General features: G+C 55.3%; 1 protein-coding gene across 1 annotated transcript; it reads right to left on the bottom strand.

The window, feature by feature from the left end:
* Positions 1-397: 397 nt before the first annotated feature.
* Positions 398-23,235, bottom strand: SEMA7A (semaphorin 7A, GPI membrane anchor (John Milton Hagen blood group)). The gene is made up of 14 exons (XM_006866568.1): positions 23,064-23,235; positions 8,706-8,854; positions 8,288-8,329; positions 7,897-7,989; positions 7,702-7,791; positions 7,464-7,569; positions 6,764-6,903; positions 5,877-6,061; positions 4,919-5,027; positions 4,629-4,827; positions 1,564-1,691; positions 1,241-1,395; positions 994-1,058; positions 398-759 (listed from the first exon to the last, which is right to left on the bottom strand). Exons 1-14 carry the CDS (start codon positions 23,233-23,235, stop codon positions 398-400), a joined length of 1,995 nt encoding a protein of 664 aa, XP_006866630.1.
* Between the last annotated feature and the right edge of the window lie 1,068 nt (positions 23,236-24,303).

Here is a 24,303-nt window from a genome sequence, read left to right as displayed (position 1 = left end):
GTCCAGAAGGACTCAAGCCTCGGTGCCAAGGTTCCGAGATGGGGTCTCAGAGCCGCTTTACAACCTTCAGTTCCGGGTCCATGGGCTCGGGCTCAGAGAGCCCTGGCTGCATTTAGTCAAGTCTTAGACAAGTATTACCCAGAAGACAAAGTCTCGGGTCATAGGTGCCCCCAGCTTCACAGTCAGTGCCTTCATTCTGTGGCCTCCACCACCAGCCCCACCTGGGGCTCAGCAGCCGCCTGCGGCTGGACGTCTCCAGGCCCAGGGACCCCATCAAGGTATACAGTCTCCAGGAAGAAGAAAAGGGCAAGCAGTCCCGGGCCAATTGGCTCTGAGCGAGACGTTCCTAGCACCCTGGGGGCTGCGGAGGCCTGCAGCAAGCCTGACCCAGGAGGTCCTAGTGGGCCAGCAGGCTGAGGACTAGGGTAGGGAGGACCCCCAGCCAGAGGGAGTGAGGCAGAATTTGGGCATGACCCAGCAGGTGGGAGGCTGTGGCACCATCCTCGGGCAGCAGCTCCCAGTGCTGAGCCTCACGGAGGTAGGAGCCTTCAAGAGCTTCGCAGTGGTAATGTCCATGCTGTCGGGATGTGAAGTTCTCAATGAACAGGATGCAGTTGGGGCTCTGGTGGCCGGGCTCACAGCTCTGCTCCACGGTCTTATTGTGACGCCACGAGTAGGTGGCGTGGCGAGATTCCATGGGACAGCTTAGGTAGTAGCGTGAGTTCCGGGCCAGGGAAACCTTCTGCAATGGAGCCTCATCTGAGGAGGAAGGGAGAGGCAGCTATGAGGAGGGACCCAAGGAAGGCTCTGTTTCCCCCATCTGATCCCCATCCCCATCTCCAGGGGCAAAGCTACTAGATGAAACAGTAAACTAGAGCTTTGGTCTCCTGAGGTATTCCTTACCCCACCCCCTCCCACAATCAGCCCCACACACCCCAATGGGGCTCCAAGGGCAAGGCCACAGAGGTCCCAGGGAAGGGCCAAACTCAGTACCTGGCTTTGGGTTGGGACACTGTTTATGTGGCTCAGCTGGATTAATAGATTGCAGCATGGAGGACCTAGAAGCGAAGGAGGTAGGTTGAGCAGACTGGAGGCTATGACCCTAACCCTTTCTTCACCCCTAACTTCACCCAGAAGTATCACTACTGTACACCCAGAGAGGGGCTGGCCAGAACGGACCAGCACTGAGGCCTCCTGCATTCCTGCCTTCTCCCTGAGTCAAGGGATCCCACCGACATACCTTTGGGTACTGTAGATGGAGGCACAGCGGTCCTGGTACCAGCCACAGTAGGGGTCTCGGGCCATGAGGCAACCATGACAGCCCCCACTATAGGATTCACACATGTCCAGGGGTACCTGGGTGACCTCCCACTGGGAGCTCACATATAGCTTCCGCTGGAAGGAAAACAGGAGTTGGGGTCAGGCTGGGGCCCTCACACCCCCATCCATAAAGTCAGGCTGCTCAGGAAGCTCTGGGGCACAGAGGTTCCTCAAAGGACATGCAAACTGCATGCAAATGAGCCCTGTCTTCATCTGACCACTGATGGGGGTGGGGAGGCTTACCCGGTCAGTGTCCAACACCATGGCCTGTATGGCCGCGGGACGGTGGAAGGGCTGGATTTCCATGATGTTGAAGACAAGGCTGTGTTCCTGCTCCCTCAACTCCACCAACTTGTGGATGGTGCCCCTGTCTGTGGGTGATGGGCAGAGGATCAGTATTGAGAGTCCACTACAGAACCCAGGCAGCTTTCCTAGAGGCTGAGCCAGTCCAAGAAAATCATGGGGAGAGATATGGGTGGGGTGGGGTGCCTCTGCCTCATGTGAGGGTCACAAGACTGGGGTATGGTGGGAAGAGAAGAGCGTGACTGAGGAGGAATGTGGGAACCTAAGATAGCCGGGAAGCTTCCACGGCTACACCAGGGAGGCCATTCTAGGAGGCTCCGGGATGAGAGAGCCCAAGTTCACACAGGAAGCTGCAATGTGAAGAATGAACCCAGGAGTCTCACACACGCTAAGTCTTGCATCAAGCCCACTACCATGTTGGATCTTCCACAACCCTGAGGGGTGGGTGTTATCATGCCCACTTTGCAAGTAAGACAGTGAGATTCAGAAATGCTAAGCAGCTTGCTCAAGTCACAAAGCTGGTAAATGGCAAAGACCAGGCGGGAACCCAGATCTTTTAGAATCCAACTCCTAGGCTCCCATGGCTCCTCAGCTTCCTGGATTCTTGCTGTTGTCAAGTGCTGTCGAGTCAGTTCTGACTCATGGCGACCCTGTATATGGTTTCTAAGGAGCGTCTAGTGAGTTTGAACCACTGACCTTGTGGTTCAAACCAGCCTTGCAGTTCAGTGCATTATCCTGCTATGCAATACCAGGACTCCTTCCTGGGTTTTCAGGGGGTATGTTTTCTTTAAATAAACTTTTAATTTGGGAATCATTTTAGATTTACATAAAGGTTACAAAGACAGCACAGAAGGTCTTCGGATATCCTTCACCCAGTTTCCCCGATGCTAATATCTTACATAACCAGGGTACACTAAGAAACGGACTAAACTATAGACTTTGTTCCAATGTCACCAGTTTTTCCACTAATGTCCTGGTTCTGTTCCAGGAGCCAGTCCAGGATCCCACATTACATTTCATCTTAGAGCATAGTTTAACTTTTATAAAATCTTAGCTCTGAAAGGGACCTTAGACTCTACCTGGTTAATTTCCAAAGGGGAAATGACTTGCCCAAGGTCATATAACCAGGCTGCCTGCCTTCCAGGTACTCTTCCCTGAGTACTTGTGTCAAGGACTAATGGGCATCTTGACCCCTGGGTCCTTTCAGTCTCCCATGGCACCCTCTGTCCCAGTTTCTAGAATAGCCTCTCTCCCTCCCTCCCAATTTCCCAGGGCATCACTTGCCCCAAAAAAGCACAGTCAGATGATCACCTGCCTAGGAAGTCTCCTCTGTGTGTGATCCCCATCTGTAGACTCTGAGATGTGGCCAGATTCTCCCATCGCTGACAAGTCTCTCCCCTGCCAAAGTCCTCTCCTTACCCTGGTCACTGCCTTCACACACACACACACACACACTGCCTACTACCTCCTTCTTACATGGCCCTAGTCACAGCTACTCCTTGGTGAAACTCTTGGGAACTGAGCCAATAACTTCTCCCAATTATGAGAGCCTCCCATTCTCTGCAGAGGACTTGGGAAGTTCTATTTTTTATCTGACCCCAATCCTTCTTGCTGCGGGCTCTAAAATGGCTTTTCTCAAATGGCTCTCGGGGCAAACCAAGCCAACTATCCTTATCACACAAGTGCACTTGCCTCCTAAGTCTGCAGAGAAACGGGTCAGAGGCTCTCTCAGCCCAAGCCCAACCACCCTTGTCTAGTCTCCTGGCTTCCAGTCCTGTGATTCCCAATGCCTCACAGTCTCCCTGTTGTTGTTAATTGCCATTGAGTTGATTCCGATTCATAATGACCCTGTATAGGTTTTCCGAGGAATGGCTGCTGGGTTTGAACCACCAACTTCACGGTAAACAGTGCAAAGCTTCTCCTACAACACCACGTCGAGCTGCACAGTCCCCCGAGTTGTGACCAAAATAGCTAAGACTACTGTTTCTGGAGCTGAGCAAGGACAGAACACCTGGGTGCAATCAGGATTAAGAACCAGGCGTGTGTGTGTTGTGGGGGGAGAGGGGAGGGTCTCAGGACTGAGATCCCAGGCTCTGCTCCATGGGAAATTCCTCTCCCTAAGGCTTCCTGGAGCTCAAGCTTCCAATAAGACTGCCAAGCCAAGCAGCACGAAGTCACCCAGGAGAGCCTGAACAATCGAGGGTACCTGGGGGGCCTGAACTGTGTGGTCCCAAAGTTGCTGAGCACCCTGAGGAGACACCATCATTCAGTCTTAACGAAGGGCTGTAACTGCTGCCAACACTGGTGTCCTGCACCCACTCCTGAACTCCCCTTTGGACATAGCCTAGAACCAGGAAGCTGCCACACACCACCTCAAGGCTGACTATTCCACGTCCTATGGGCTTCTGCAATGCAGGTGCATCTCCGAGCTCATTCCATTCAGCCCCCAGGCTCAGCAAGACCCTGGTTCCCTCAGGAAAATACCACGAAGGAAAAACAGGTGCCACCCCAGTCCTAGTGTAGCACTGTAGGATAAACACTGGATTGCTAACTCCAAGACCAGTGGTTCAAACCCATCAGTTGCTCCTCGGAAACCCTATATAGGGTCATTATGAGGCAGAATTGATTTGATTGCACTTAACAACCCCAGTCCTCTGCAAAGACTGCTATCTTTGGGGCCGTCTTATCAAATGCTTCCAAGGAGAGACAGTCCAAAATCCTCACTCCTCTAACAAAGCCTAGAGGATCCCTGATGAGCAGCTCCCTGCTCCTGCCTTTCCACACCTCCTCCTACCACCTCCCCCACCCAAGTCAGACATGCAAACCAAAGTCACACCAGGCTTCAATTAAGACTCACCACCTTTCTGTCTCCAAATCCTGGTGAATACTCTCTCCCTTCCTAAGATGCCTTTCCCTTCCCTTTCTGCTCTAACCTCCTCCAGGATGCCCTCCCTCTCTGACTCCTCCAGTCACACACACTAACCCCTCTCAGGGCAGCTCCTCACCCGTGGTTAGGTAGAGCACATGGAAGGTCTCCCCAGAGCTGGCCTGCATGCGATGGACAACCACTTTCTGGTAGTGGTTCTTGGAGTGGAACAGTGGCGTTTTCCGAGGTCCCGTGGGTTCCACTCGCTGTGCTACCTCAGGGTGACTGTCAGCCACCTGGAAGGTCTCCGTGGGTATCGGCTGGTGGTTTGGGAGGCACTAAACAGGAGAGTGGGCTGAGTCAGTGGGGTGGTCAGAGATGGGGTGAGCACAAGTCTGGAATCTGAACCGTGGTGGTGGCCCTGCTCACCTTGCCGGGCCGAGGGCTGGGAAGGGCCATGTTGTAGTCCTTGAGCGAGGAGGTGCGGAAGACTTTGTCAATGTCACCAAGAGAATACACGCAGATGGCTGAGTAGTTCCTGGGGGGACAGAGACCCACCTCAGTGCCAGCTCCCCAGCCACGTCTCCCCTCACCTATGCCCAGCTCAGCACCAGACAGAACACAACCTCGGCCTCCAGGAACTATACTCAGGGCCTGCCCACTGCCGGGGCAGAGAGCAGATGTTCATTAACAGCATGGAAGGCAAAATCAAGGAGAGGAGGACAATTCAGGCAAATTTAACGTTTCTTTCTGCCGCAATCTAAAACCACAACCTCGCATTCCATTCCAGAATCACTGACTTCTGTCCACCCCAAAGCAGAAATCCCAATATGGGCATCCCCTGTTGGGTGCTCCTCCAAACTCTGTGACTCAGACTGGGGGACCCTGATGCCTGAAGGGGCCCAGACCCTACCCCCTCCCAGCCCCGATGGGTCTGCTCACACAGGAAACACAGATCTGGGTGGCTTTCCTCACCTGTCACCCACCTGTCCCCACACACACCCAACACTTTTGCCTGCCTTGTTTTCAATCAATGAGAGTGATTAAGAAGTGTGAATTATCGGGTGCAGGCAATACCTAAGCAGGTGTGATCACACCCAGCACCCCAAGAGGTGCCACAGCTCTGAGCACACACTAGCAGTGGGACCCATTCATGAGTGTGCATATGGACACAGGTACACACACCTGTTGTACAGATGTACAACCACAACAGCATACACTTCACTGAGCACTGACCCCCCACCCCCAAGTCTGCATTGAATTCCCCAAACAGCCCTGCTCCTTGGCCCCACAACTCAATCACACCACACTAGGCTCCTCTCATCAGGATACAAGCCCACTGATCCCAACTGGACACTTAACCGATGCCTGGATGAGGGTCACTCACCAGGGGTTGGAGAACACGCCATAGACCTTGGTGTCCTTCCAATCGCCACTGGGGTCAGGGAGCAGGAAGACGTCCTGGAGCCTGTTGAAGATTCTGTTGGTGCTTGTGTCGCTGCACACCAGCATGGCTTTCAGGAAGGTGTTCCACTTGGAGACGGACAGAGAGCTCTCACCACCCTGGTCCCCCTGGCCGGAGAGAGGGGAGAGGGGCTCTTCAGCACCAGCCCAGCTGCTAAGGATGCCAGCAGCCAGAGGGAGGCTTGGAGTGGGGAAGGGCCTGGCTAGGGGAGAAGCGGGGCTGCCATCCAAGCAGGCCTGGTTATGAGGCTGGCTCCGTCTGGCAGGCCTGCTTGACCCCGGGCTTGGGGCCAGTGGTAGGAACTCTGCAGGTAAAGGTACTGGGCTCCCACCAAGTAGACAGGCTCAGACCCTCTGACACTCATGACATGGACTCCCACATTCCCACAAAGCACATCCATGTAAATACAGTTCATATGCATAGACTCTCCTGCATACACTCCCACACACTTACATATGAGCAGCATGTGTGCACAGTACCATACATGTGCACAAACATGAGCACACACTCCTATTCACAGATGTACAGACACTCTTGTGCACACATGCGTAGACTCTCCTGCACACACTCTGACATACCAACATATAATGGGCATGTGTGCATACCATTATACATGTGCATAAACACAAGCAGATATACCCATTCACAGATGCACAGACACTTGTGCACATATGTGTGCTACCATGAACTCATACCCAAGCACACTTACACATGCTCCTTCACATACACACACACACACACACACACACACACACACACACACTTCATTTCCAGTCCTGCACAGGCCCACTGCTCACACACCCACTCACCCTGCACAGCTGAGCCACACGGGATACGTTTAGCGGGGCCTCGGGGTTCTTGTCAGGATTATCCTCCCGGAAGAAGTAGTAGATCCTGTCATTGTAGGGCTGGTCTTGCTGCACAATGGTGGCCTTGATGAACTGTGGGTCTGCCAGGGACATAGGCGAGTAGGGATGAGGCTGGGGCACCTACTCGGGGACCCACCCCACCCTACCCAAACTCAGGGCAAATCAGAACTGGAATGAAACTCAAAACATCAGGTCCAACACCCAAGGGGCCCCAGATGCTGCACGCCACCCTGTGCCTGTTTTGCCCTCCATCCACAAAGATGTCATTGGCCAGGGAGCAATGACTTCATGCCTGGGGACTAGGAGGAGCCCCTGGGGGCCCCTATGTCATATCTGCCTAATTGGCTGTGCCCTAATAAGGAGGGATGGGCTGGGCTGCCCTCACATGAGCTCAGCAAAGGGATCAACTTAAGCTCCCAGGGGTTGGGGCTTCCTCCGTGATTGTTCGCCGAAGGATCCAGCCAGCCCATCCTGCCTCCTGTTCTTCCCCTGTTCCCTGCCAACCTGAACACCCCAGATCTGCCTACTCAGGATATTCCAGCTCCCACTTTCCTGAATGGTCTCTGGCTGCAGTGGTCCTCAGGGAGACCCCCGCCTAGCACCCCTGCCCACCACCGCCCAGCTGGTAGCCCCGACTCACTCTGCATGACAGTATCACTTGTGTACAGTTCACTCTCACCCTCGATGCGGCGGAACCTGGGGATCTTCCCATTGTATTCCTGCTTCCGGATGGTGGAGTACACCTCCTTCTCTGGGGCAGTGAGAGGGGGCAGGGGTAAGGGCACACAGCTCCTAGAAGTTACTCCTTGGGGCTCAGCAACAGGACAACAGCCAGAGCGACATTCCCCACCCCCAGGCCCTCCTGCCCCAGCTGCAGCCCTACCATGAAACAGAACCAAGGAGTTCTCATCTGGGCTGAAGGGCGCATAGCCTCTCTTCTCACCAAGGGACTCCACAGTGTCATTTACCTGAACGAGACCAAAGCGATCAGATAGCCCCACGATCCTAGCCTCAGAATCCCCCCCACCTAAGCCAGAGGGAGCTGACTAGGCACATGGGCAAGGGCAACTCACCAGGCGCCAGCAGCTGGGATGCCGGGCATTGGTGCCGCAGACCAACAGTCCCTTGTCCTGCTTCTCCAGAAGGGTTATGTAGTTCTCACAGTCCTGGGCGGGAGGAGATAGCAGATGGAGAGAAGTCAGTGGTGGAAGGCTCTGGCAGGCCTACCTCTAGGACACAGACTCGGGCTCAAGCACTGTAAGCAGCTTCCAAGGGGAGGCCAGCGGGGCTGCAGCTGATTCTAGCCACACAAGAACACAGGGACGTAGAAGCTTCCAAAGAAAAGACATGTCTCTCCTCTGAGACTGGGAAGCCCCAAGACAGGGCCATGCCTCCCCTCTCAGCCAGCCAGCCAAGCGTCTCCCCTCCCTCCCCACCCCGTCAAACTTCCCCACCCCCACTCACCTTCTTGTCCTGACAGGACCCCTTCGTGGAGCCAATGTTCACCTGGGGTGAGGGGGGAGAAGCATGAATCCACTCAGCTGGGAGCGAGAATTCCAGCCACATTCTTCCCATGTACCCACCCCCAGGCCAAGCCCATGATAGAGCCACCGGCATCCTGCTTAGTGGGCCTTGACGCAGAGAACTCAGAAGACAGGGGTCAGAGGATTATGGACCCAGCTTCCTGACAGTGGCCCCCCATCAGCACTGCCCCCTTCCAATCGGCAAGTTTTAGAGGACCTCCTCCAAGGACCAGTTATGGAATATGGTTGGGGGTAAAATGCCAATTTCCTCGGAGTCCCTGGGGCTCCAGACCAGAGAGGAGAGGTTAGGGGGCTAGGGGATTCAGCCATCTCACTAAGGGCAGCAGAGGGGGGCTCACCGTGCGCAGTGTGGTGTTCTTGCCCTCAGGGAAGTCGAAGAAATACACCTTGCCTCGTCCACCTACATACACAGAGGAGCTGCCCAGTTCGTGGAAAAGCACCGTGTGTGGCTCGATCTGGTCAAATCTCACGTGGTCCTGTCCTCGACCTACAGAGGCAGCAATGTAGCAACAGTGAGGCCAGCCAGACCTTGAGGAGAGGAATCTGGATCCCCCAGGCACACCAGTCCCCACAAAAAGAAGTTAGGGGACCCTAGGTGCAGTGCAGTAATCTGCAGTTCCCATCCCAGAGCTGTGGCTCCTAGGATGGCAGCTTCTCCCTTCCCAACAATGTGACTTCAGGATGGGGCAGGATTTAGGGGCCCTGGAAAAAACAGGGAGTCCCTGGGTGGTACAAATGGTTAATACGCTCAGCTGCTAGCTGAAAGGATAGCGGTTCAAATCTACCCAGAGACGCTTTGAAAGAAAGGCTTGGTGGTGATCTCCTTCTGAAAAATCAAGTCACTGCAAACCTTATGGACCACAGTTCTACTCTGACACAAACTTCACAGCAACTGAGGGGAGAACACACCCTCTCTCTTCTGTTTGTAAGGGGCACCACACCCCTCAGCTCCACCCCAATCCACCTCTTTGGCTTTTTGAGTCTCTCAGCTGCCACAGGGCAAACCAAGCAACCATCACTACCCCCCTGCAGCCCACAGGGCACCCCACTTTAACAAAAAGCCCAGGTTCCTAGAATCCCATCCCTTCCTACAAAAAGCCCTCCCGACCCCTCCTTGCTCACGACCCCTCCTTGCTCACTCCTAGCCCTTTAGTAAGCGCTAGTTCAGAGGTGGAAAGGAATCTTAAGGTCCACTCCCTCCCATTTCACAGCTGGGAAAACAAAGGTGAAGAAAGAGGCAGGGATCAGCCCGAGGTCACACAGAAGTAAATCAGTAGTAGGGATTGAACCTGAACTCCTACACACACAGGCAAGGTTCACTGAGACCTTCCTCAGGAAGAAAGATCAACTCAATCCTCAGTCCCAAGGAGTCCAGGGACAGGGGGCCCTTCACAGAGCACATTCTGGCCCTTTAAGCAGAACAGCTGACCAGGACAATTCTGCCCAAAAAGGAAACTGTCTACAGCCACTGCCTCCGGGGAGAAGATGTCTTGTCTCTGGTGACATTGCTGAGGTTGTCCTGGTTATAGGACTAAATTACAGGGAGGGGACAGCCTGTGGCTATGCCCCCAGCAATCAGCCATAACCAGCATCCTCCCCACCTCTCACCAGCCTGGGGGTGTCACCCCGGAACTCAACTGACCAATGTTTTTTCAGCTGTGGCAAACTCTAGGGCAGCTAGCTTGGCAGTGACACCGAGGGAGGACACAAGCCAGCCCAGGTGGAAAAGAAGTGCCATCTTCTCAAGTCTGCCTCAATCTCTCTTGCTGCCACTTGAAACCACTCCTCTGGGACCTGCATTCACTGGGGGTGAGGGTTTCACACATCTAATCTTATGCTAGAGTCCTGAATGACAGAGAGCCTAGAAGCCAGGGGGCATGGATCATTCACTCCTCACCTGAGCTGCAGCCTGGCTCAGGGCACAAAGCAGGAAACTGAGCCCCCCTGGGGGGTACAGCTAGCCAAGGTCACACTCTGAGACAGGGCATATTGACTCCTCAGACAGGGCGCTTGGGGAGATACCAGTACACTAGCCAAGGAAAGATGTGCTGAGCTCACTGCTTTCTGACGTACTTGGCTTTTTGGGGGGGGGGGGGGCGCACTCTGGGCAGACCAAGGAAAGTCTGGGACCCCTGGCTCGCTCCTGTCAGTCCTGGATGTGCAGGGCAGGCGTCAAGAGCCCAGCTCAGTGCCGGGGATATTGTCCAAGGCTGGACAAAGTGAACAAGTCCCAGGCTCCAGGCTCTGACCACTGCCCTGCCCCCACTTTCCAGAGGGGTAAAATTAAAGGATTGCAAGGTCAGCAGGTCTGCAGCCACCTGGCCTTCCTGACTCAGCTCCCATGGCTCCCCTTTTATCCGCAGCCTGGGCAGGGCCACCTCCCCACAGTCCGGTCTGGAATCTAGACAGTCTGCAGCCCTGGCTTCCCTTCCTCTCCCCCACACCAGCCACCACCAGGAAAAGCTGCAAGTCTCCATCTAGAGGTGTTATGCTGGGGCCTCAGATGATGGAAAATGGGGGGACCACACCCCTTAGGCAACATTGGCCACCTCCAGCAGTCCCCTAAGCCCCACACCTCACAGCAGACACGAGGCTGTCGGCACCAAGGTACAATTCTACTCCTGAGGACAAAGGTTCCAGACGGGAAGGAAATCTAGAGAGGACCTTTGTCTGAGGGTCACAGGGCAGTCCAAGGGAAGAGACTCAACCCTGCCCTTGGGAGCCAAGTCTGATGGAGGACACCTGCCCTGGCCCTGGAAACAAAGGTCTAAGGGGACTAGACCCTGGGAACCAGTCTGAGGGAAAAACCTGCGCAGCTTTCAAGCAAATCTGTCTTGGTATGGCCCCCAGGCCTGCTCACAAGTATTTGCAGAATGCACAAAGGGAAGGTGAGCCTGGGTAAGCTAGCGGCTGCAGCAACACCAAACTCAAGACAGAGCTGCAGGGATCTGCAATCTGAGCCCAGGTCCCCTCAAATGCTGGCTGCAGACTCGGGGTGGGGGTGACAGGAACTGATGGTTCCATTTTGCAGAAGAACAAACAGGAGCCAGAAGCATTGTCTCCTGTGACCCCAGGCTCCCACCCGTCCCCTCCCCTCCCGGTCTGATGATGTGTATGAGGTGCAGGGGGGTGGGGGAGGCAGGGAGATGGCACCAGATCAGCCCCAGGACGAGGTCTTGGCCGGTTCTCCACCCTAGCCCCAATCCCAGCCCTGCTCGGTTCCCGCACTGCCTGAAGCACTCAAAAGGCCTGATTGTGCCCGGAAAGTGTCGGAGCAGCAGCAGCCATGAATACATGAAAGGAAGCTTTGTTCCTGCCGGTCCAGTGGGGGCTGGAGGCGCAGGGAAAGGAGGGCTGCCTGGAAGTGAAGGCAGCACCAAGTCATCCCAGCCAGGATCGGGGGGTTCAGTGGGATCTACATCAGGAGAACCGGGCCAGAATAGGGGATGACCTTCAAGATGCTCCCCAGACAGACACTAAGCAAGGCCCGGAGGCTGGCCGGCGAGAGAGCAGGTGTCCTATCCCTGATGCTTGCTTTCTGCCACATTGTGAATCAAAAGGGAGGGGAAAGAGGATAAAAGCTAGATGGCCAAGAACAAGGCAGGTGAGAATCCCAGGCAGGGAAGCAGCCCGAGCAAAGGTGGGAGGCAGACGGGATAGGAGAGAGGCCACATGCTACAGTGAGAAGAACAGGAAGGTGGGCTGAGGCCCCTGTGTGCTGGAGGCAGGCGACAGACCAAGGGCATGTGGCTCCTGAGAGCATGGCCAGCCTTGGGAACTGCTGTCCCTCCTCTGGCGTCCCTCGTCCCCCACTCCCACACCTCCCTGCCTGACCAGCTTCCCATCCTGCGTGTCTAAAAGGAGCACCGTCTGGCACCGTATCTCCCCCCTCACTCCCCAGCCTGACGCATTAGTGGCTGACTAAGTGGTAGCTAAAAGCTCCCAGAATAACCAGGGGTTCAGGCAGGGGTGGGGGCTAGGGGCACATGGGGAGGGCAGGGCCCCAGAGGTGAGCCAGGCACAAGACAACCCCACCATCACCTCCATGTGATCCTGAGCCAATCTCCCTCTTTCTGGACTAAGAGAGACACTCAGCTGGACTCCATGTCCACATCCTCCTCCCAAGGCAGGACCAGTAAGCTAGCCCAGGCTACGTATGGGGGTGCAGAGGTTAGCTGGGTTGTGGGAAACAGTTCACCCAAGACACAGCCCCAGGCGTTGGTCCCCATGCATCCAGTAGCCAACTGACCATGCAAGTCCAGACCTCCATAGGGAGGAAATTCCTAAAGGCCTACTGGTGGCATCAGCCCTCCCTTCACTCCTGGGGGCATTGTCACTGCTGCCCCACATCCTCACTGACTGTAAGAAGAGGACCGCCCCAGAGCAGGGTCAGTCGGAGTCAGGGCTGGAATGGGGTGGGAACGTAGCAATGGTTGTGGGAGGGGATAGCGCTGCCTGCCAGGCAGCAACACGGAGTGGGCCCTAAGGCCTGGCCTGAGCAGGGACAGCCTTCCAAACTGACCCACTGACCTCAATGAGCCTTCTGAAAGTGGGTAGCGAGCCTCTGGGAATGAGAGGAATTTGGGAGCCTACCAGGGAGGAATGCTTGAGTAAGGCAGCCAAGGAGGATGCAGGGCAAGTAGCAAGGACTACATCAACCCAAACACATCTGGCAGCGCCTCCTCCCAGAGCTGAGACCCACCCACCTCACACCCTACCAGGCCACATACTTGGTGAGGGAAGAAGAGGGAAGACCCACATGGGGCCCAGGAATGAACCTATAGCCTTTCTATCCTTTGGATTTCACACCCACGGGTCAAGGTGGAAGGGAGGAAGGCTGAACCATCTCTGAGCTGGACCACTGACCCAAAGGCAAAGAACAAGGGCAGCAGAGACCTCACCAGGGCCAGGGCTCGGGATTTCTGGTCCCCATGACTTAATTCATCCTTCCAAGGACCACATTCCACCCTGGACTTCTAAAGGGTCCTCTAAGTTTACAAAGAGCTGCCTAGACCCACGCTTCTCTACTTCCCCGTGCCACCATCTCCTCTCCACTCCTTTCCCTTTGATCATAGGCTTTCTAGGTGACAAATCCCTAGTCTGATCATTGAAGGAACTCACTCTTCTATCTACCTTCCGGGTGGGGCTCCTGATCTTCCAGTGACTAACACCAGGTAAGTCAGGGTGGTGGAGGGAAACCTTTCCAATGGCAAATGAAGAAATGTTTCATCGGGTTTGTCTCTCCCCATGTGGTCAAGTGGGAGAGGTCATTCCTCGTATTCAGTTTGCAGGGTAGAGCTAGACAACGCTACGATGGGCTTTCACTGCCGTTTGGAGTCCTGGCAACTCTCAAGCAGGACTAGGTTCCAGCCATCGCCTGGCACGAGTAGGGACAGGTGGTGGGGCCCTGAGGGAGGAGAGGTCTGCCCCTTGTTATCAGCCATGGGAACTGCAAGCTGGGTCAGACCAATGTATCCTCCCACTCACCTACGTCAGTTGTGGGTGTAAAGGCAACATATCTCCTAGCTCAGGCGCCTCCAACGAACCTTGTGCTCTTTCTGACCCAGGGGGACCATTTGGCTGTGACCATGAATGGAGCTGGGCCTTCGGAGTTCAGATTCCTCCTCTGTGGATTGGGGGTGGAATCCCCGGCATTCGCTAAAATCTCAGGTTTAGGACCCAATGTGATCCTCAGAATAAATCAGCATTAAGTTCATGGGTAAAGTTTGAGTAAGTATGGGTCTGTATGCGTTGGAGGTGGTCTTAAGAGTGGAGACAGCAGAAGCTAACATCCTCTGCATTAAGACTAGCTCACCAATCCCCCAGCCACACTGCAAAGGAGGCAAGACAAGGGTCTGGGTCCCCATTACAAAAAGGAAAAGTCAGGCCCTTTCAGGATACCAAGAGATGGTTGCTCTCAGCACCGTACTGCCATGTACGTCCAAAGGACCAAACGCTTGGCTGGCGGGAAGGCTGCATGGGCAAAGACTCAAGAGAAGAGGCAGTGTGGAGACCAAGCCTTGGGAAACCTGAACCAAGGTGAATTCGGGGGCTTTGGGAGGCACAGCCAGAGTAGGGAGGAGGCCAAGAGGAGGTAGGAAGCATAAATCAAACATCATGTCCTGTCCACCTTCTGCCAAAACAGCAGGCTCCAAAAGATCTAGAATGGGGCCAAGGTCAGCTAGTGGTTACTTTCAAAGGAAAGGAAGATGAAGGGATTGCAACTAATATCACACAACAAAATGTGTAGAAATTGATGAAACTAAGATACTCTGTTGTCTTTCATCCAAAACACAGTAAACTGTTCAAAAAAATAAAGGAGGATAAGCAGAGAGGGGCAGGGCCTGTCCTGGGCCCAGAGCCAGGGCAAGGGTGGAGCAGGGGGCAGAGGACGGCTGGACCACTCCAAGTGGAGGGAGGGAGGCAGGGCTGAAGAGCTGTTGAGAAACAGAAGGTCTTCAGCTCAGCGTTAGCCTGGGCCAGCGGGACAGGTGGCAGGGGGCATAGTGCGAGGGCACCCAGCCAGCACCGCCGACTAGTAAAGGCCAAGTAGCCAAAGCCACATTCCATCAGGATCAGGAGATGAAGCCACTACTCCCTGATTCCATAGCACTGACTATGTGCCAGACACCATTCTAAGTGATTTTCAGTAATATTCACTCCATTAATCATCACTGAACTCCATGGAAGTCCTGGTGTGGTGGTGTAGGATAGACACTGGACTGCTAACCTCAGGTTCAAATCTACCAGCTGCTCCCCAGAAACCTTACACAGGGTCGCTATGAGTCAGAACCAACTTGACAGCACTTAACAACAACAACAAACACTTATGAGGTGGGCTCTCTTATTCTCTGTATTTGGCAGCAAGGCACAGAGAAGATGAGTAACTTGTCTAGGACCACACAGCTGGTATGTGGAAATTGAATCAGGAATCTAAACTGGTAACATTGTATTCCATAAATGGGCCCTTGGAGGTTTCTAGGCCAGCCCCTCCCATACAGATGAGGAGACTGAGGGCTAGAGAGGGAAGGAGTCCAGTCGGACACCACTAACCAGTAACAGGCCTGACCTCTGCCCCGATGGTGGTGGTGTGTGAGTGTAGGCGGGTGTAGTGGGATCTGGGGGTGCAGTAGGAGGCCCTGAGTGCTGACCAGCATGACTAACTGAGAAGATAAGCTTCCCAAGATTTCTGCTCAGAATAGAAAACACTGCGGTCTGGAGCCACAAGGAAGGCAAACGTGGGCTCACAAGACTTTCTTTACTGGCCATTCAGCCTGGTTCCCATCCCTTCAGCAGTGGCCCAAAACACTAACCTCCAGCCCAACTCCCCAGCTCAAGAACCCACCATGGCTCTCAACTGCCCATCCCAGTAGGGCCTAACTCCTCTGCTTGGCAATCAAGGTCCGCTCATGGCTCCTTTCCATCTCCACATCTTTGTTCCTACATTCTCCTTTCACCTAAACTGCCCCTTCCCCTTCTCTCTGTGCATGTATGTGGGTTTTACCTGTCCTTAGACAAGCTGGTCTAAATACCCCTGCTTCAGGAAATTTCCCAGACACCTCCTCTCTTTGCCCTTGTATCCATACACCATAGAGCCCACACCATCCTCTCCCAGATCAGACTGCCTGGCCCGCTGGCCCAGGCTAACGCTGAGCTGAGGGTTCAGACTTTCTCTCATTCTTCTGTCCCCAGGGCAAACCAAAGCCTGGGTGGGGCAAAGGGGGCAGCTCACATGGTAGGAGTGGGGAAGGCTGGGGCAGGCTGAGCACCCACATCAGAGTAAACATTTTAGGGCAGGCTTCTGGGCTACCATGGGTACAGTTTATCACAGACACCTTCTTTCCTCATTGGGCTGGGTCAGAGGCTTGGTCCAGAAGATAAGCATGAACCCTTCATGCTTAACCCACACCCCTAGCAGGCTTCTTCTCCTGCCCAGGAAGGTGTCCCTACATCACTTCTTCATGCTTTTCTGCTCTCCTGTCCTGACACAGACTAGCTCTTGCCTTAGCCCCTCCACAGCCTCACAGGGGGAGGGGGAGGGGCTATCTGCCTTCCCTGATGAGAGGTAACTCCCCCCACCCCCAACCTGGTGCTGACACAGAGCCTGGGTTCCCCCTTGGAAACAGAGGGTACAAGAGGCCCAGTAAAATCAGCCTAATCCCAGACTGTTATGATGGTTAAACCCAGATTAACCCAAACAGTGACACAATCCAACTTGCCGCTGAGACTCAAGGCCCATCTGCCTCAAGGAAAAGTTCAGCAGAGGTACATGAAGCCGGCTTAAATCAAAGGTCCTAAAGACAGGACACGTCCTGGCAGGTGTAACTCCTGGGAGCAGACTGTACTGGGGCAGGAAGAGCGGGACTCAAGGAGTCTGGAACAACACAGGAAGAGTGGCAGACAGCTCAGGGTGACTGAGACCTGGGGGGGCTTGAGGAAGCTCAGGGCAGAAGACACAGCCCTGGTCTCAGCTCCACCTGTCTCACTGAGTGACCTTGGGCCAATTCTTGCCACTCTTTAGGCCTCTGTTTCCCCATTGTATACATAAAATGTGTAGTTGGCCCAGCAGATTTGTGACATTTTTGTGTGTGACATCTTTAATCCAACCCCACCCAGGCTGTGTGGGTCGGAGTCATCCAAATAAGTTCTGTGGAGGAAGTGAGATAGGTCTGGGCCCTACAGAGCTGACTGGGCTCCATTCTGCAGAAAGAAGGATGAGGAAGGGGTGGGGATACAGGGAGGGATGGTTAGCCAAGCAATGGCTCTGAGTAGGACCATGTAAGGAGTCAGAGAGGGAAGAAGTACGGCAGATACAGGGGGAGTGGAGCCAGGTCCTGGAGAAGCAGCAGCTCCAACCACTGTGGGTTTGAGATGAAACAGGCAGCACAGCGTCTGTGAAGGGATGGAGGGGCCTCGAGGGTCAGGATCACAGGCATGAAGAGACAGTAGCACCTGGGGCCAAGGTCCAGTGGAGGAAAGCTATGGAGGCTGGACCAGGAGGACGGGGAAGGCGCAGCTCTCCTCTTCCCTCTACCTGGTCCTTTACAGCCTCTGAGGGCCTATGAGCCTCCCTGCTCCATTTCCCTCTTCCCACCCTTTGTCCTCTGCTGGGGAAAGACAGCTAGTCACACATTTGGTGGCCAGCCCTCTTTGCTCTCCTGAAGGTAGGGCAGGGCAAAGGTCTGTTATTTCCCCACATCTGGAGAGAGAAAAGGTCTCTGGGGCAGCTGATCTGCTCAAAAAAGGAAATCAAGAGAAGAAGAAACTTTCTGCTCCAGAACTGAGACCCAGCTCAGGGGAAGTGTGGTCAGGCACTTGTGACAAAACCAAGTGTCCTGCAGTGGGTGAAATGAGGGACATGAGTATGGGGCAGAGGACAAGACATCAGCTGTGTGGGCCACAGTTTGAAGGCCACCCACTCCCACTATTGCCTCTATAGGCCACTGGACTCACCCCTTAGGTTCAGCCTCAGTTTCCCACCTGCACATGGGGAGAGGGGGGACGGTGGTGTCTGGCGTGGTTCTTCTCAAAGAAGGGATCCCACACCCACTGCCCAGAGCTCCAGGACCTCGCTTAGACTGGCCTGACTCAACCCTGGGCAGCTATCTCTGCTTCTCTCAGGTACCCAGGGCCCCACCCAGCCTGCCCATCAAGTGGGCCACGGTTCCTGGAAGAGAAAGCTGGTCAGAGATAGGTTATCTGTCCCACCCCAGCACAGGAAGCCTCAACAGAGGAAGGGCTAGTGGTTCACCTCACCTGGAGAAACCCCCCTCAGGCAAGAGTCATGGGAAAAACCCCAGTTTCCCACCAAGGAATTCTAACAGGGTGGTGGCATCGCTAGCACTGCCCACTGTGGTCCTTGCCAAGTCCCCATCTCTCCAAACCGGTCATCTGAGACACGATACTGCCACTATCACAAGAGCTCACTCTCAGCTACATTCAGCTCCCCAGGACGGGCTTGGGACTCTTGCTGTTGCTTGCAGGTAACCAGGCACAAGCCTGGAAACCTGGGTGTGCTCAGAGCAGAACTGGGGACAGGCCCATGGACCCCCAGAAGGAGGAGGTAAGGAGCCTACACATTGCTGGCATGAAGGCTCCCTGGTGGCCTAGCTCAGATGTGCCCTCTGCAAGAAGCCTTCCTGGGGTCCTCAGGCCCAGGTTGACTCAAGACCTCCTCCTTAGGATGCTCCTTCATGGCTCATCTCCTCTCTGTAGTCTTAGCCACAGGTTTCTGAGGTTTGAAATCCTGTCAAGCCAGGAGCTTCCTCCTGTTCCTTTCCTTTTCCTTCTTCTTCTGCCATCTCAACTTGCCACCTCTTCCAGGAAGCCCTCCCTGACATGGTAGGCTGAAGGAGGTGTCTCCTCAGTCCCTGCAGCCCCCATCACACTCCACTGTAAATGTCTGCTCACCCATCTCTCTCCCCATCTACACTGAGAAGTCTAGGAGGGCAGGGCTGCATCTAGAATGCTGGATCCCCAGGTTCAACCTTGGACTAGCACAAACCTGACTCCAGTAAACGTCTGATGAATGAATATGTCCACCTTTGAGGTCATAAGCCCACTTTTCTAGTTGATCCTGGGGCTTCTGCCCTTGAGAGAAATTGATAAGAAAGAATACGAAACACAAGGATTTCCCCTGACTTTCCAGTTTCAATTTATCTACTAAAGTTCAAACAGGCCACACAACCTCTGCCCAACCCTTCCCAACCTAGAGAGGCAGGAATCCACAGGTATTAAGTCTCAGAAAGAAAAATTGCTTCTCCCACTCTTTATGGGCATCTGAGGAAACTGAGGCTCAGAGGAAGGCAAGGGCTTGGCCAAAGTCACACAACAAATCAGGCGAGAGTTGGGATCGGGACTGAGACTACCAAGCCCCGGACTATTTCCCCCAGCCATGGTCATCCACTGTACCAGCATGCTCTCCTCCCCCAGCTGCTCTCAGAATCTTTACTGCCCAGGACAGAGGGCCATAGAGCTTAGCGGGAAGCTTCTGGTGACATCATTAAGTATTTCTTCCAACATAGGAAACTCCCCCTTCCTCCAGGGAATCGTCTCCTTTCTGTTCTGGAGGGGAGTTCACCTTGAAGTTGATGAGTACACCCAGGTCCCTAAGGGGCAAGGATTTCCACTGGAAATGCTGATGCTCGGAGAGCCCTAGTGGTGACCTCATCCCCCAGAGGAAGTGACAACCACCCCCTGCCCTGGGGAAGGGCCCTATAATGGCTCCCTAGCAGCCACCAAGTCAACAATAACATCCTGTTGTTTAATTAGACAAGGTAAACAGAAGAACTGGCCAGGGCGGTGAAAGCTGGAGCTGTGGGTTCAGTCAGATTCCAGCTGTAGACAGGCTGGCTCACCTCTGGTCTTGAGGACCATGACAGTCCTAGCCTTCTCCATCTCCCTCAACCAGCAATAAAATCAGGGCAAGGTACAGCTTACATAGGCATCCCAACCTCCTGCCAACCCTCCATCCTCCCCTGCAGCCCACTTCCCTTCAGCCACTGCTTGCCGGGAGGTCAGGCTCCTACATACAAATATACCTCAGAAATAATGCGGGTTCAATTCCAGACTACCACAATAAAGCTAACATTGCAATAAAAAACCGTGGCAGCACTGTTTTGGCTTCCTAGTGCATATAAAAGTTATGTTTGCATCTACTGTAGGCCAAGGAGCTCCTGGTGGTGCCCTGGGTTACGCATTTGGACTGCTAACCACACAACCGACAGTCGAAACCCACCAACCTTTCCACTGGAGAAAGGTGAGGCTGTCTGCTCCCATAAGATCTACAGTCTGGGAAACCCCGTGAAGCAGCTCTACTTTGTCCTGTCGGGTTGTTAGGAGTCTGAGTCAAAACAACGGTAGAGGATACACTTCAGTCCATTCAATGCAGAACAGCATTATAAAAAAGTTTGAGATTTTGTTAAGAATGACCAAAATGTGACACAGGGACACAAAGTGAGCACATGCTGTTGGAAAAATGGCACTGATAGATGGGCTTAACACAGTGTTGTTGTCACAAACCTTCAATGTGTAAAGCAGGCCGTATCTATGAAGCTCCATAAAACAAGGTATGCCTGCACACAGCCTTGAAGAGCCCAGGTAGAATAACAGCCCTGGGGGGGGGGGGGGGGCTGGGCCTCCAGAGCCCCAGCTGAGACAGGTTTGGAACTCAAGGGCATGTGGCAGTTCAACGCTGGCCTGGCACACTCTCTCCGCCCCAAGCTGGGGGGGACCAGGACTTCATCAAAGTTGGCAAAGCATTAACCTCCCCAAGTATAGGCTAGGACCCAGACGCAGCAGGTTCGAACCTTTCCCTAGCAGCACAAAAGAGAAGAGGTCTCCATACCTACTCCTGATCCTGCATCTGTCCTAGGTCAAAAGTTCCTCCAACCCTAATCTATGTCTCAGAAAGAAACAGCTCATCATCCTTGAACGAGTCCTACCTGAAGGCCACCACCCCACCACCCAATGGAGGACCAGGACCTAGGAGGGTTCCATTTCCCCCCTACTCCTGGGCTTGCCCTGTCTAAGCTCATTCCTGCCCGACTGCCATGTGTCACCCTACAGGAGACAGGAGGCAGCTGTCAGCTGGGCACACCGTCACCAGCTGGTGGCCCTAGGGGGCAGGTAAATGACAAGGCCTGTCTGGCCAGTAGGATGCCTGGCACTAGTGAAGGCAACCACAGGCTGCCCTTGAACAAGATTGGTGAGGAGCTGGCAGACCCCGAACAGAGGGCATGGTCTGTGTGGTTAAATCAGAGACCAGCATGCAGGGGAAGGGGGCTGGAGCTAGGCTAGGAGCTTGGAAACTTGGGTGTTGTGAAGTGCCGCTGAGTCGGTTCTGACCCATAGCAACCCTGTATAGGGTTTTTGAGGAGTGACTGGTAAGCTTGAACTGCCAACCTTGTGGTTCAAACAACCTTGCAACCCAGTGCATTAACCCACAGAGCCAGAGCAGGATTCCTGGAAAAGTGGGAGAGAGGATGGAAAGTAGCTTTAGCCTCAAGATAAGGACTAAGTGCCCGAGATGGTGAGGTACACATTAAGTGCAGAGAAGTGGGTGTGCATTAAAGTGGGCGTGTGGGGGCGGGGAGGGAGGAGGTCTTCTGGGGGAACATTGGGGAGGGGAGCGGAGCCAAATGCAAGGGGGCTTGATACAAGGGAAGATTTCAGAACACTCAAATGTGGCTACTTGTCGTCTCCCCCCAGAGTGCCAAGTGTTAGGGCAAGACAATGGACAGCGAGGTTAGAGGAAGCCTGCTTGGAGTTGGCAAAGAGGCAGGTCTCAGAGGTATACAAGTGTGTACCATGAGCAGATGGTCAGCGTTCCAACCACACCATTGCCCATGCCTCCCAGGAACAACTCTGGCTGGGTAACTGACTTGGTCCCCAGAGCCCCTCACCATGGCCAGAGGAACACCTAAAAGCCCCCAGAATCAGTACCGATCCTGTGCAACTGTCTGTGTCTCCACCTGTATGTACCATGAGCTCCCACAGTGCCCAGTGACCTTGGGCAAGTCACATTCCCTTCAATGCTGCAACAGCTCGGGACACTCATTTGTGTGGGGATTTTTTTTCCCCCTCTGCTAAGAATACCTGCCCCAGATAATGCTGGAAGGTCTGCAATCCCTGCAAAGCACCGCAGGCATCAAAGGGCTTCCGGCTGGGGCCAGATCCCACTGGCCAGCACAGCCCAGTCAAGCGTCCACCACCACCATAGGAGGCCAGAACAACAGCAAATTTGGGGATAGAGCCTAGGTGGCCCCAGGGTGGGGGAGGCATTTGGGTGCAATGCAGGGAGAAGAGCTCAGTTCCTAAGGGCAGAAAACAGTAAGTCCCCCTCCCCAGCCGACTTTCTGCCCCAATGTACAGAGATCTAAACTGAGGCACCTCTGGGGGAAGCTCTCGTTCCCCAATTCATATATTTATCGTGGTCTTAAGACTGCACCTCTGCCCCAGATCTGTAGCCTGGGAGGGAACCCAACGGTCCTACCCCACACACCGGCACTGCCCCCCACCTCACGCTGGCACCGATTCCGGGAGATAACCGCCACGTGCGGACAAGGGGGGAGCGGCCGGTCCCGGCATTGCGGAGGCAGCGCCCGAGTGCCCCAAGCCCCGCACCGCACCTCGTCCCAGCTCGCTGCAGGGTATCCACCCGCTTGCCTGGCCCGTGCTCTGGGCCGGGGCGGGGGCGGGCGGCGGGGTCTTTGTTCCCGCAGCCCGTGCTCAGCAGCGGCTGCAAGGGGTCCGCGCCCCCCTCCCCGGCCCAACCTGCACCCCGCGTACCAGCGAAGCCTGCAGCTCAGGAGGAGGGGACCTGGGCTGGGGGCCCGACCGGGAGAGCAGCCTTCACAGAGGCCCCCGCGCAGGAGATCCCAGAGCGGCTCGGGGCCGAGGAAAGGGCCCGCCCGCTCCCCCCGCGCCCCGGCGCTGCGGCTCTGGCTGCGGGAGGACTTGGAGCGACTTAGCCCGGGCGCCGGCCCCCGCCGTTCGCTCACCGCAGAATTACAGCCGGCTCCGGCGTGCCGGCACGCGCACTCACACACACTCACCCGAACCTAACATGCTCCCCGCGGGGCCAGCCCGGGACCCGCAGAGCCGCGCGCACGCACTCCCTCCGGGTGCCACACTCTCCGCACCCGCCCCATGCAGCGACCGATCCCGCGCCCCACCGACCGCGCGGCGCCGCCTACCTTTCCAGACGGCGGAGATGCGGGGTTCGTTCCTCTGGTGGCCTTGGGCGGCGGCGGCGGCCGCCCAGAGAAGCAGCAGCAGCCGCAGCAGGAGCCCCAACCGAGCTGGCGGGCAGAGGACGCGGGCGCACGGGGCGCCGAGGGCGGCGCGTCCGGGCGGGGGCGGTGTCATCTCGTGGCCCCGGAGCTACAGCGGCGAGCGAGCGAGACTGAACCAGCGCCCGGCCGCAGGCAGACCCAGGCTCGGGGAGGCGGAGTCAAGCCTGACCCCACCCCGCCCCTCCCCCGCCTTTCTAGCCTCCTCCGCCGCCCAAGGGGGGCGCAGTGCCTGCACCCGGGAATCTTCGCCATCCTGTCCTCGGCGACTCTACGGAAGAACTCGGAGAGGGCAAGACAGAACTGTGATCTTTCCAGTAACCAGTGGCAAGTTCCGTCCCCACTCTGGGCCTCAATTCCACTTCCCCCACCCCAGGAAAAGATTGTCCTAGAAGTCGTGGAAGGACCTGCCAGAGGACGCAGACAGTCTAATACCAAGCCACCTCGCTAATGGTCAGCTAAGTGATTTGGACCCGAGGGCTGTGGTTTTACGAGGAGGGGCTGGCGTGAGTGGACACAGGCTCCCTGCCGAGTCGCAAATAGAGCAAGCAAGATGCTTTCCCCAAAGAGTACAAGGAGTAGGAAACGTGATCTGTGGGGAGCGCTCAGCGCCCCATTATCGCGCTCTGCCAGTGAGAACACTGGGAAGGTTTCATCTTGGCCTGGCTCCCTCCCCTCCCTTCTTCTCCCTTCCCCAGCCAGCAGCCTTCTGGGCTGCCTCCCCCCCAGCCAGCTGGTGTACGCTCAGAAAATCCAAACTCATTTCCATGTGAGCGGAGGGGGATATAATTAGGAAGGCCCCTTCCCTGAGGAGAAAGAGAGAGGGGAGCATGCCCAAGGCTGGCTGTTGGAGAGGCAGGGTCAGCTCAGCCTAATGGGATCGGAAATGCACAGGCTTCAGCTGCCATAAGCAATTCCATGACCCAGTGGTGACCATAGGGAGGTTCCAGGCTCTGTCCTTCTGCAGTCACCTGAGCAACCCAGGGAGCTCTGACATCATTCATTCTCTCAGGGCTACCTTTTTGTAAAGGGCTCCCCTTCCCCAGGTCAGAAAGCTCCATCACCTCTGCTTGTGCCCCAGGGAGCCAGTCATGGGCATTCCACCCAGTCCAGAAAGCACTTAGCTAGTTCTTCCAGGATGCCC

Source organism: Chrysochloris asiatica, unplaced genomic scaffold, assembly GCF_000296735.1.
Source record: "Chrysochloris asiatica unplaced genomic scaffold, ChrAsi1.0 scaffold00092, whole genome shotgun sequence".
Lineage (NCBI taxonomy): Eukaryota > Metazoa > Chordata > Mammalia > Afrosoricida > Chrysochloridae > Chrysochloris > Chrysochloris asiatica.
Note: the sequence above shows the minus strand (reverse complement) of the source record. Positions and strands in the feature narration are given on the sequence as shown.

Excerpts from the sequence above, each read along its gene's own strand:
- SEMA7A (XM_006866568.1), bottom strand. The coding sequence starts at position 23,235 with ATGACACCGCCCCCGCCCGGACGCGCCGCCCTCGGCGCCCCGTGCGCC. Across the intron at positions 6,062-6,763 it reads GTGTGGCTCAGCTGTGCAGG|GGGGACCAGGGTGGTGAGAG; the intron begins GTGAGTGGGTGT and ends CTCTCCGGCCAG. Across the intron at positions 1,692-4,628 it reads TGTGCTCTACCTAACCACGG|ACAGGGGCACCATCCACAAG; the intron begins GTGAGGAGCTGC and ends CATCACCCACAG.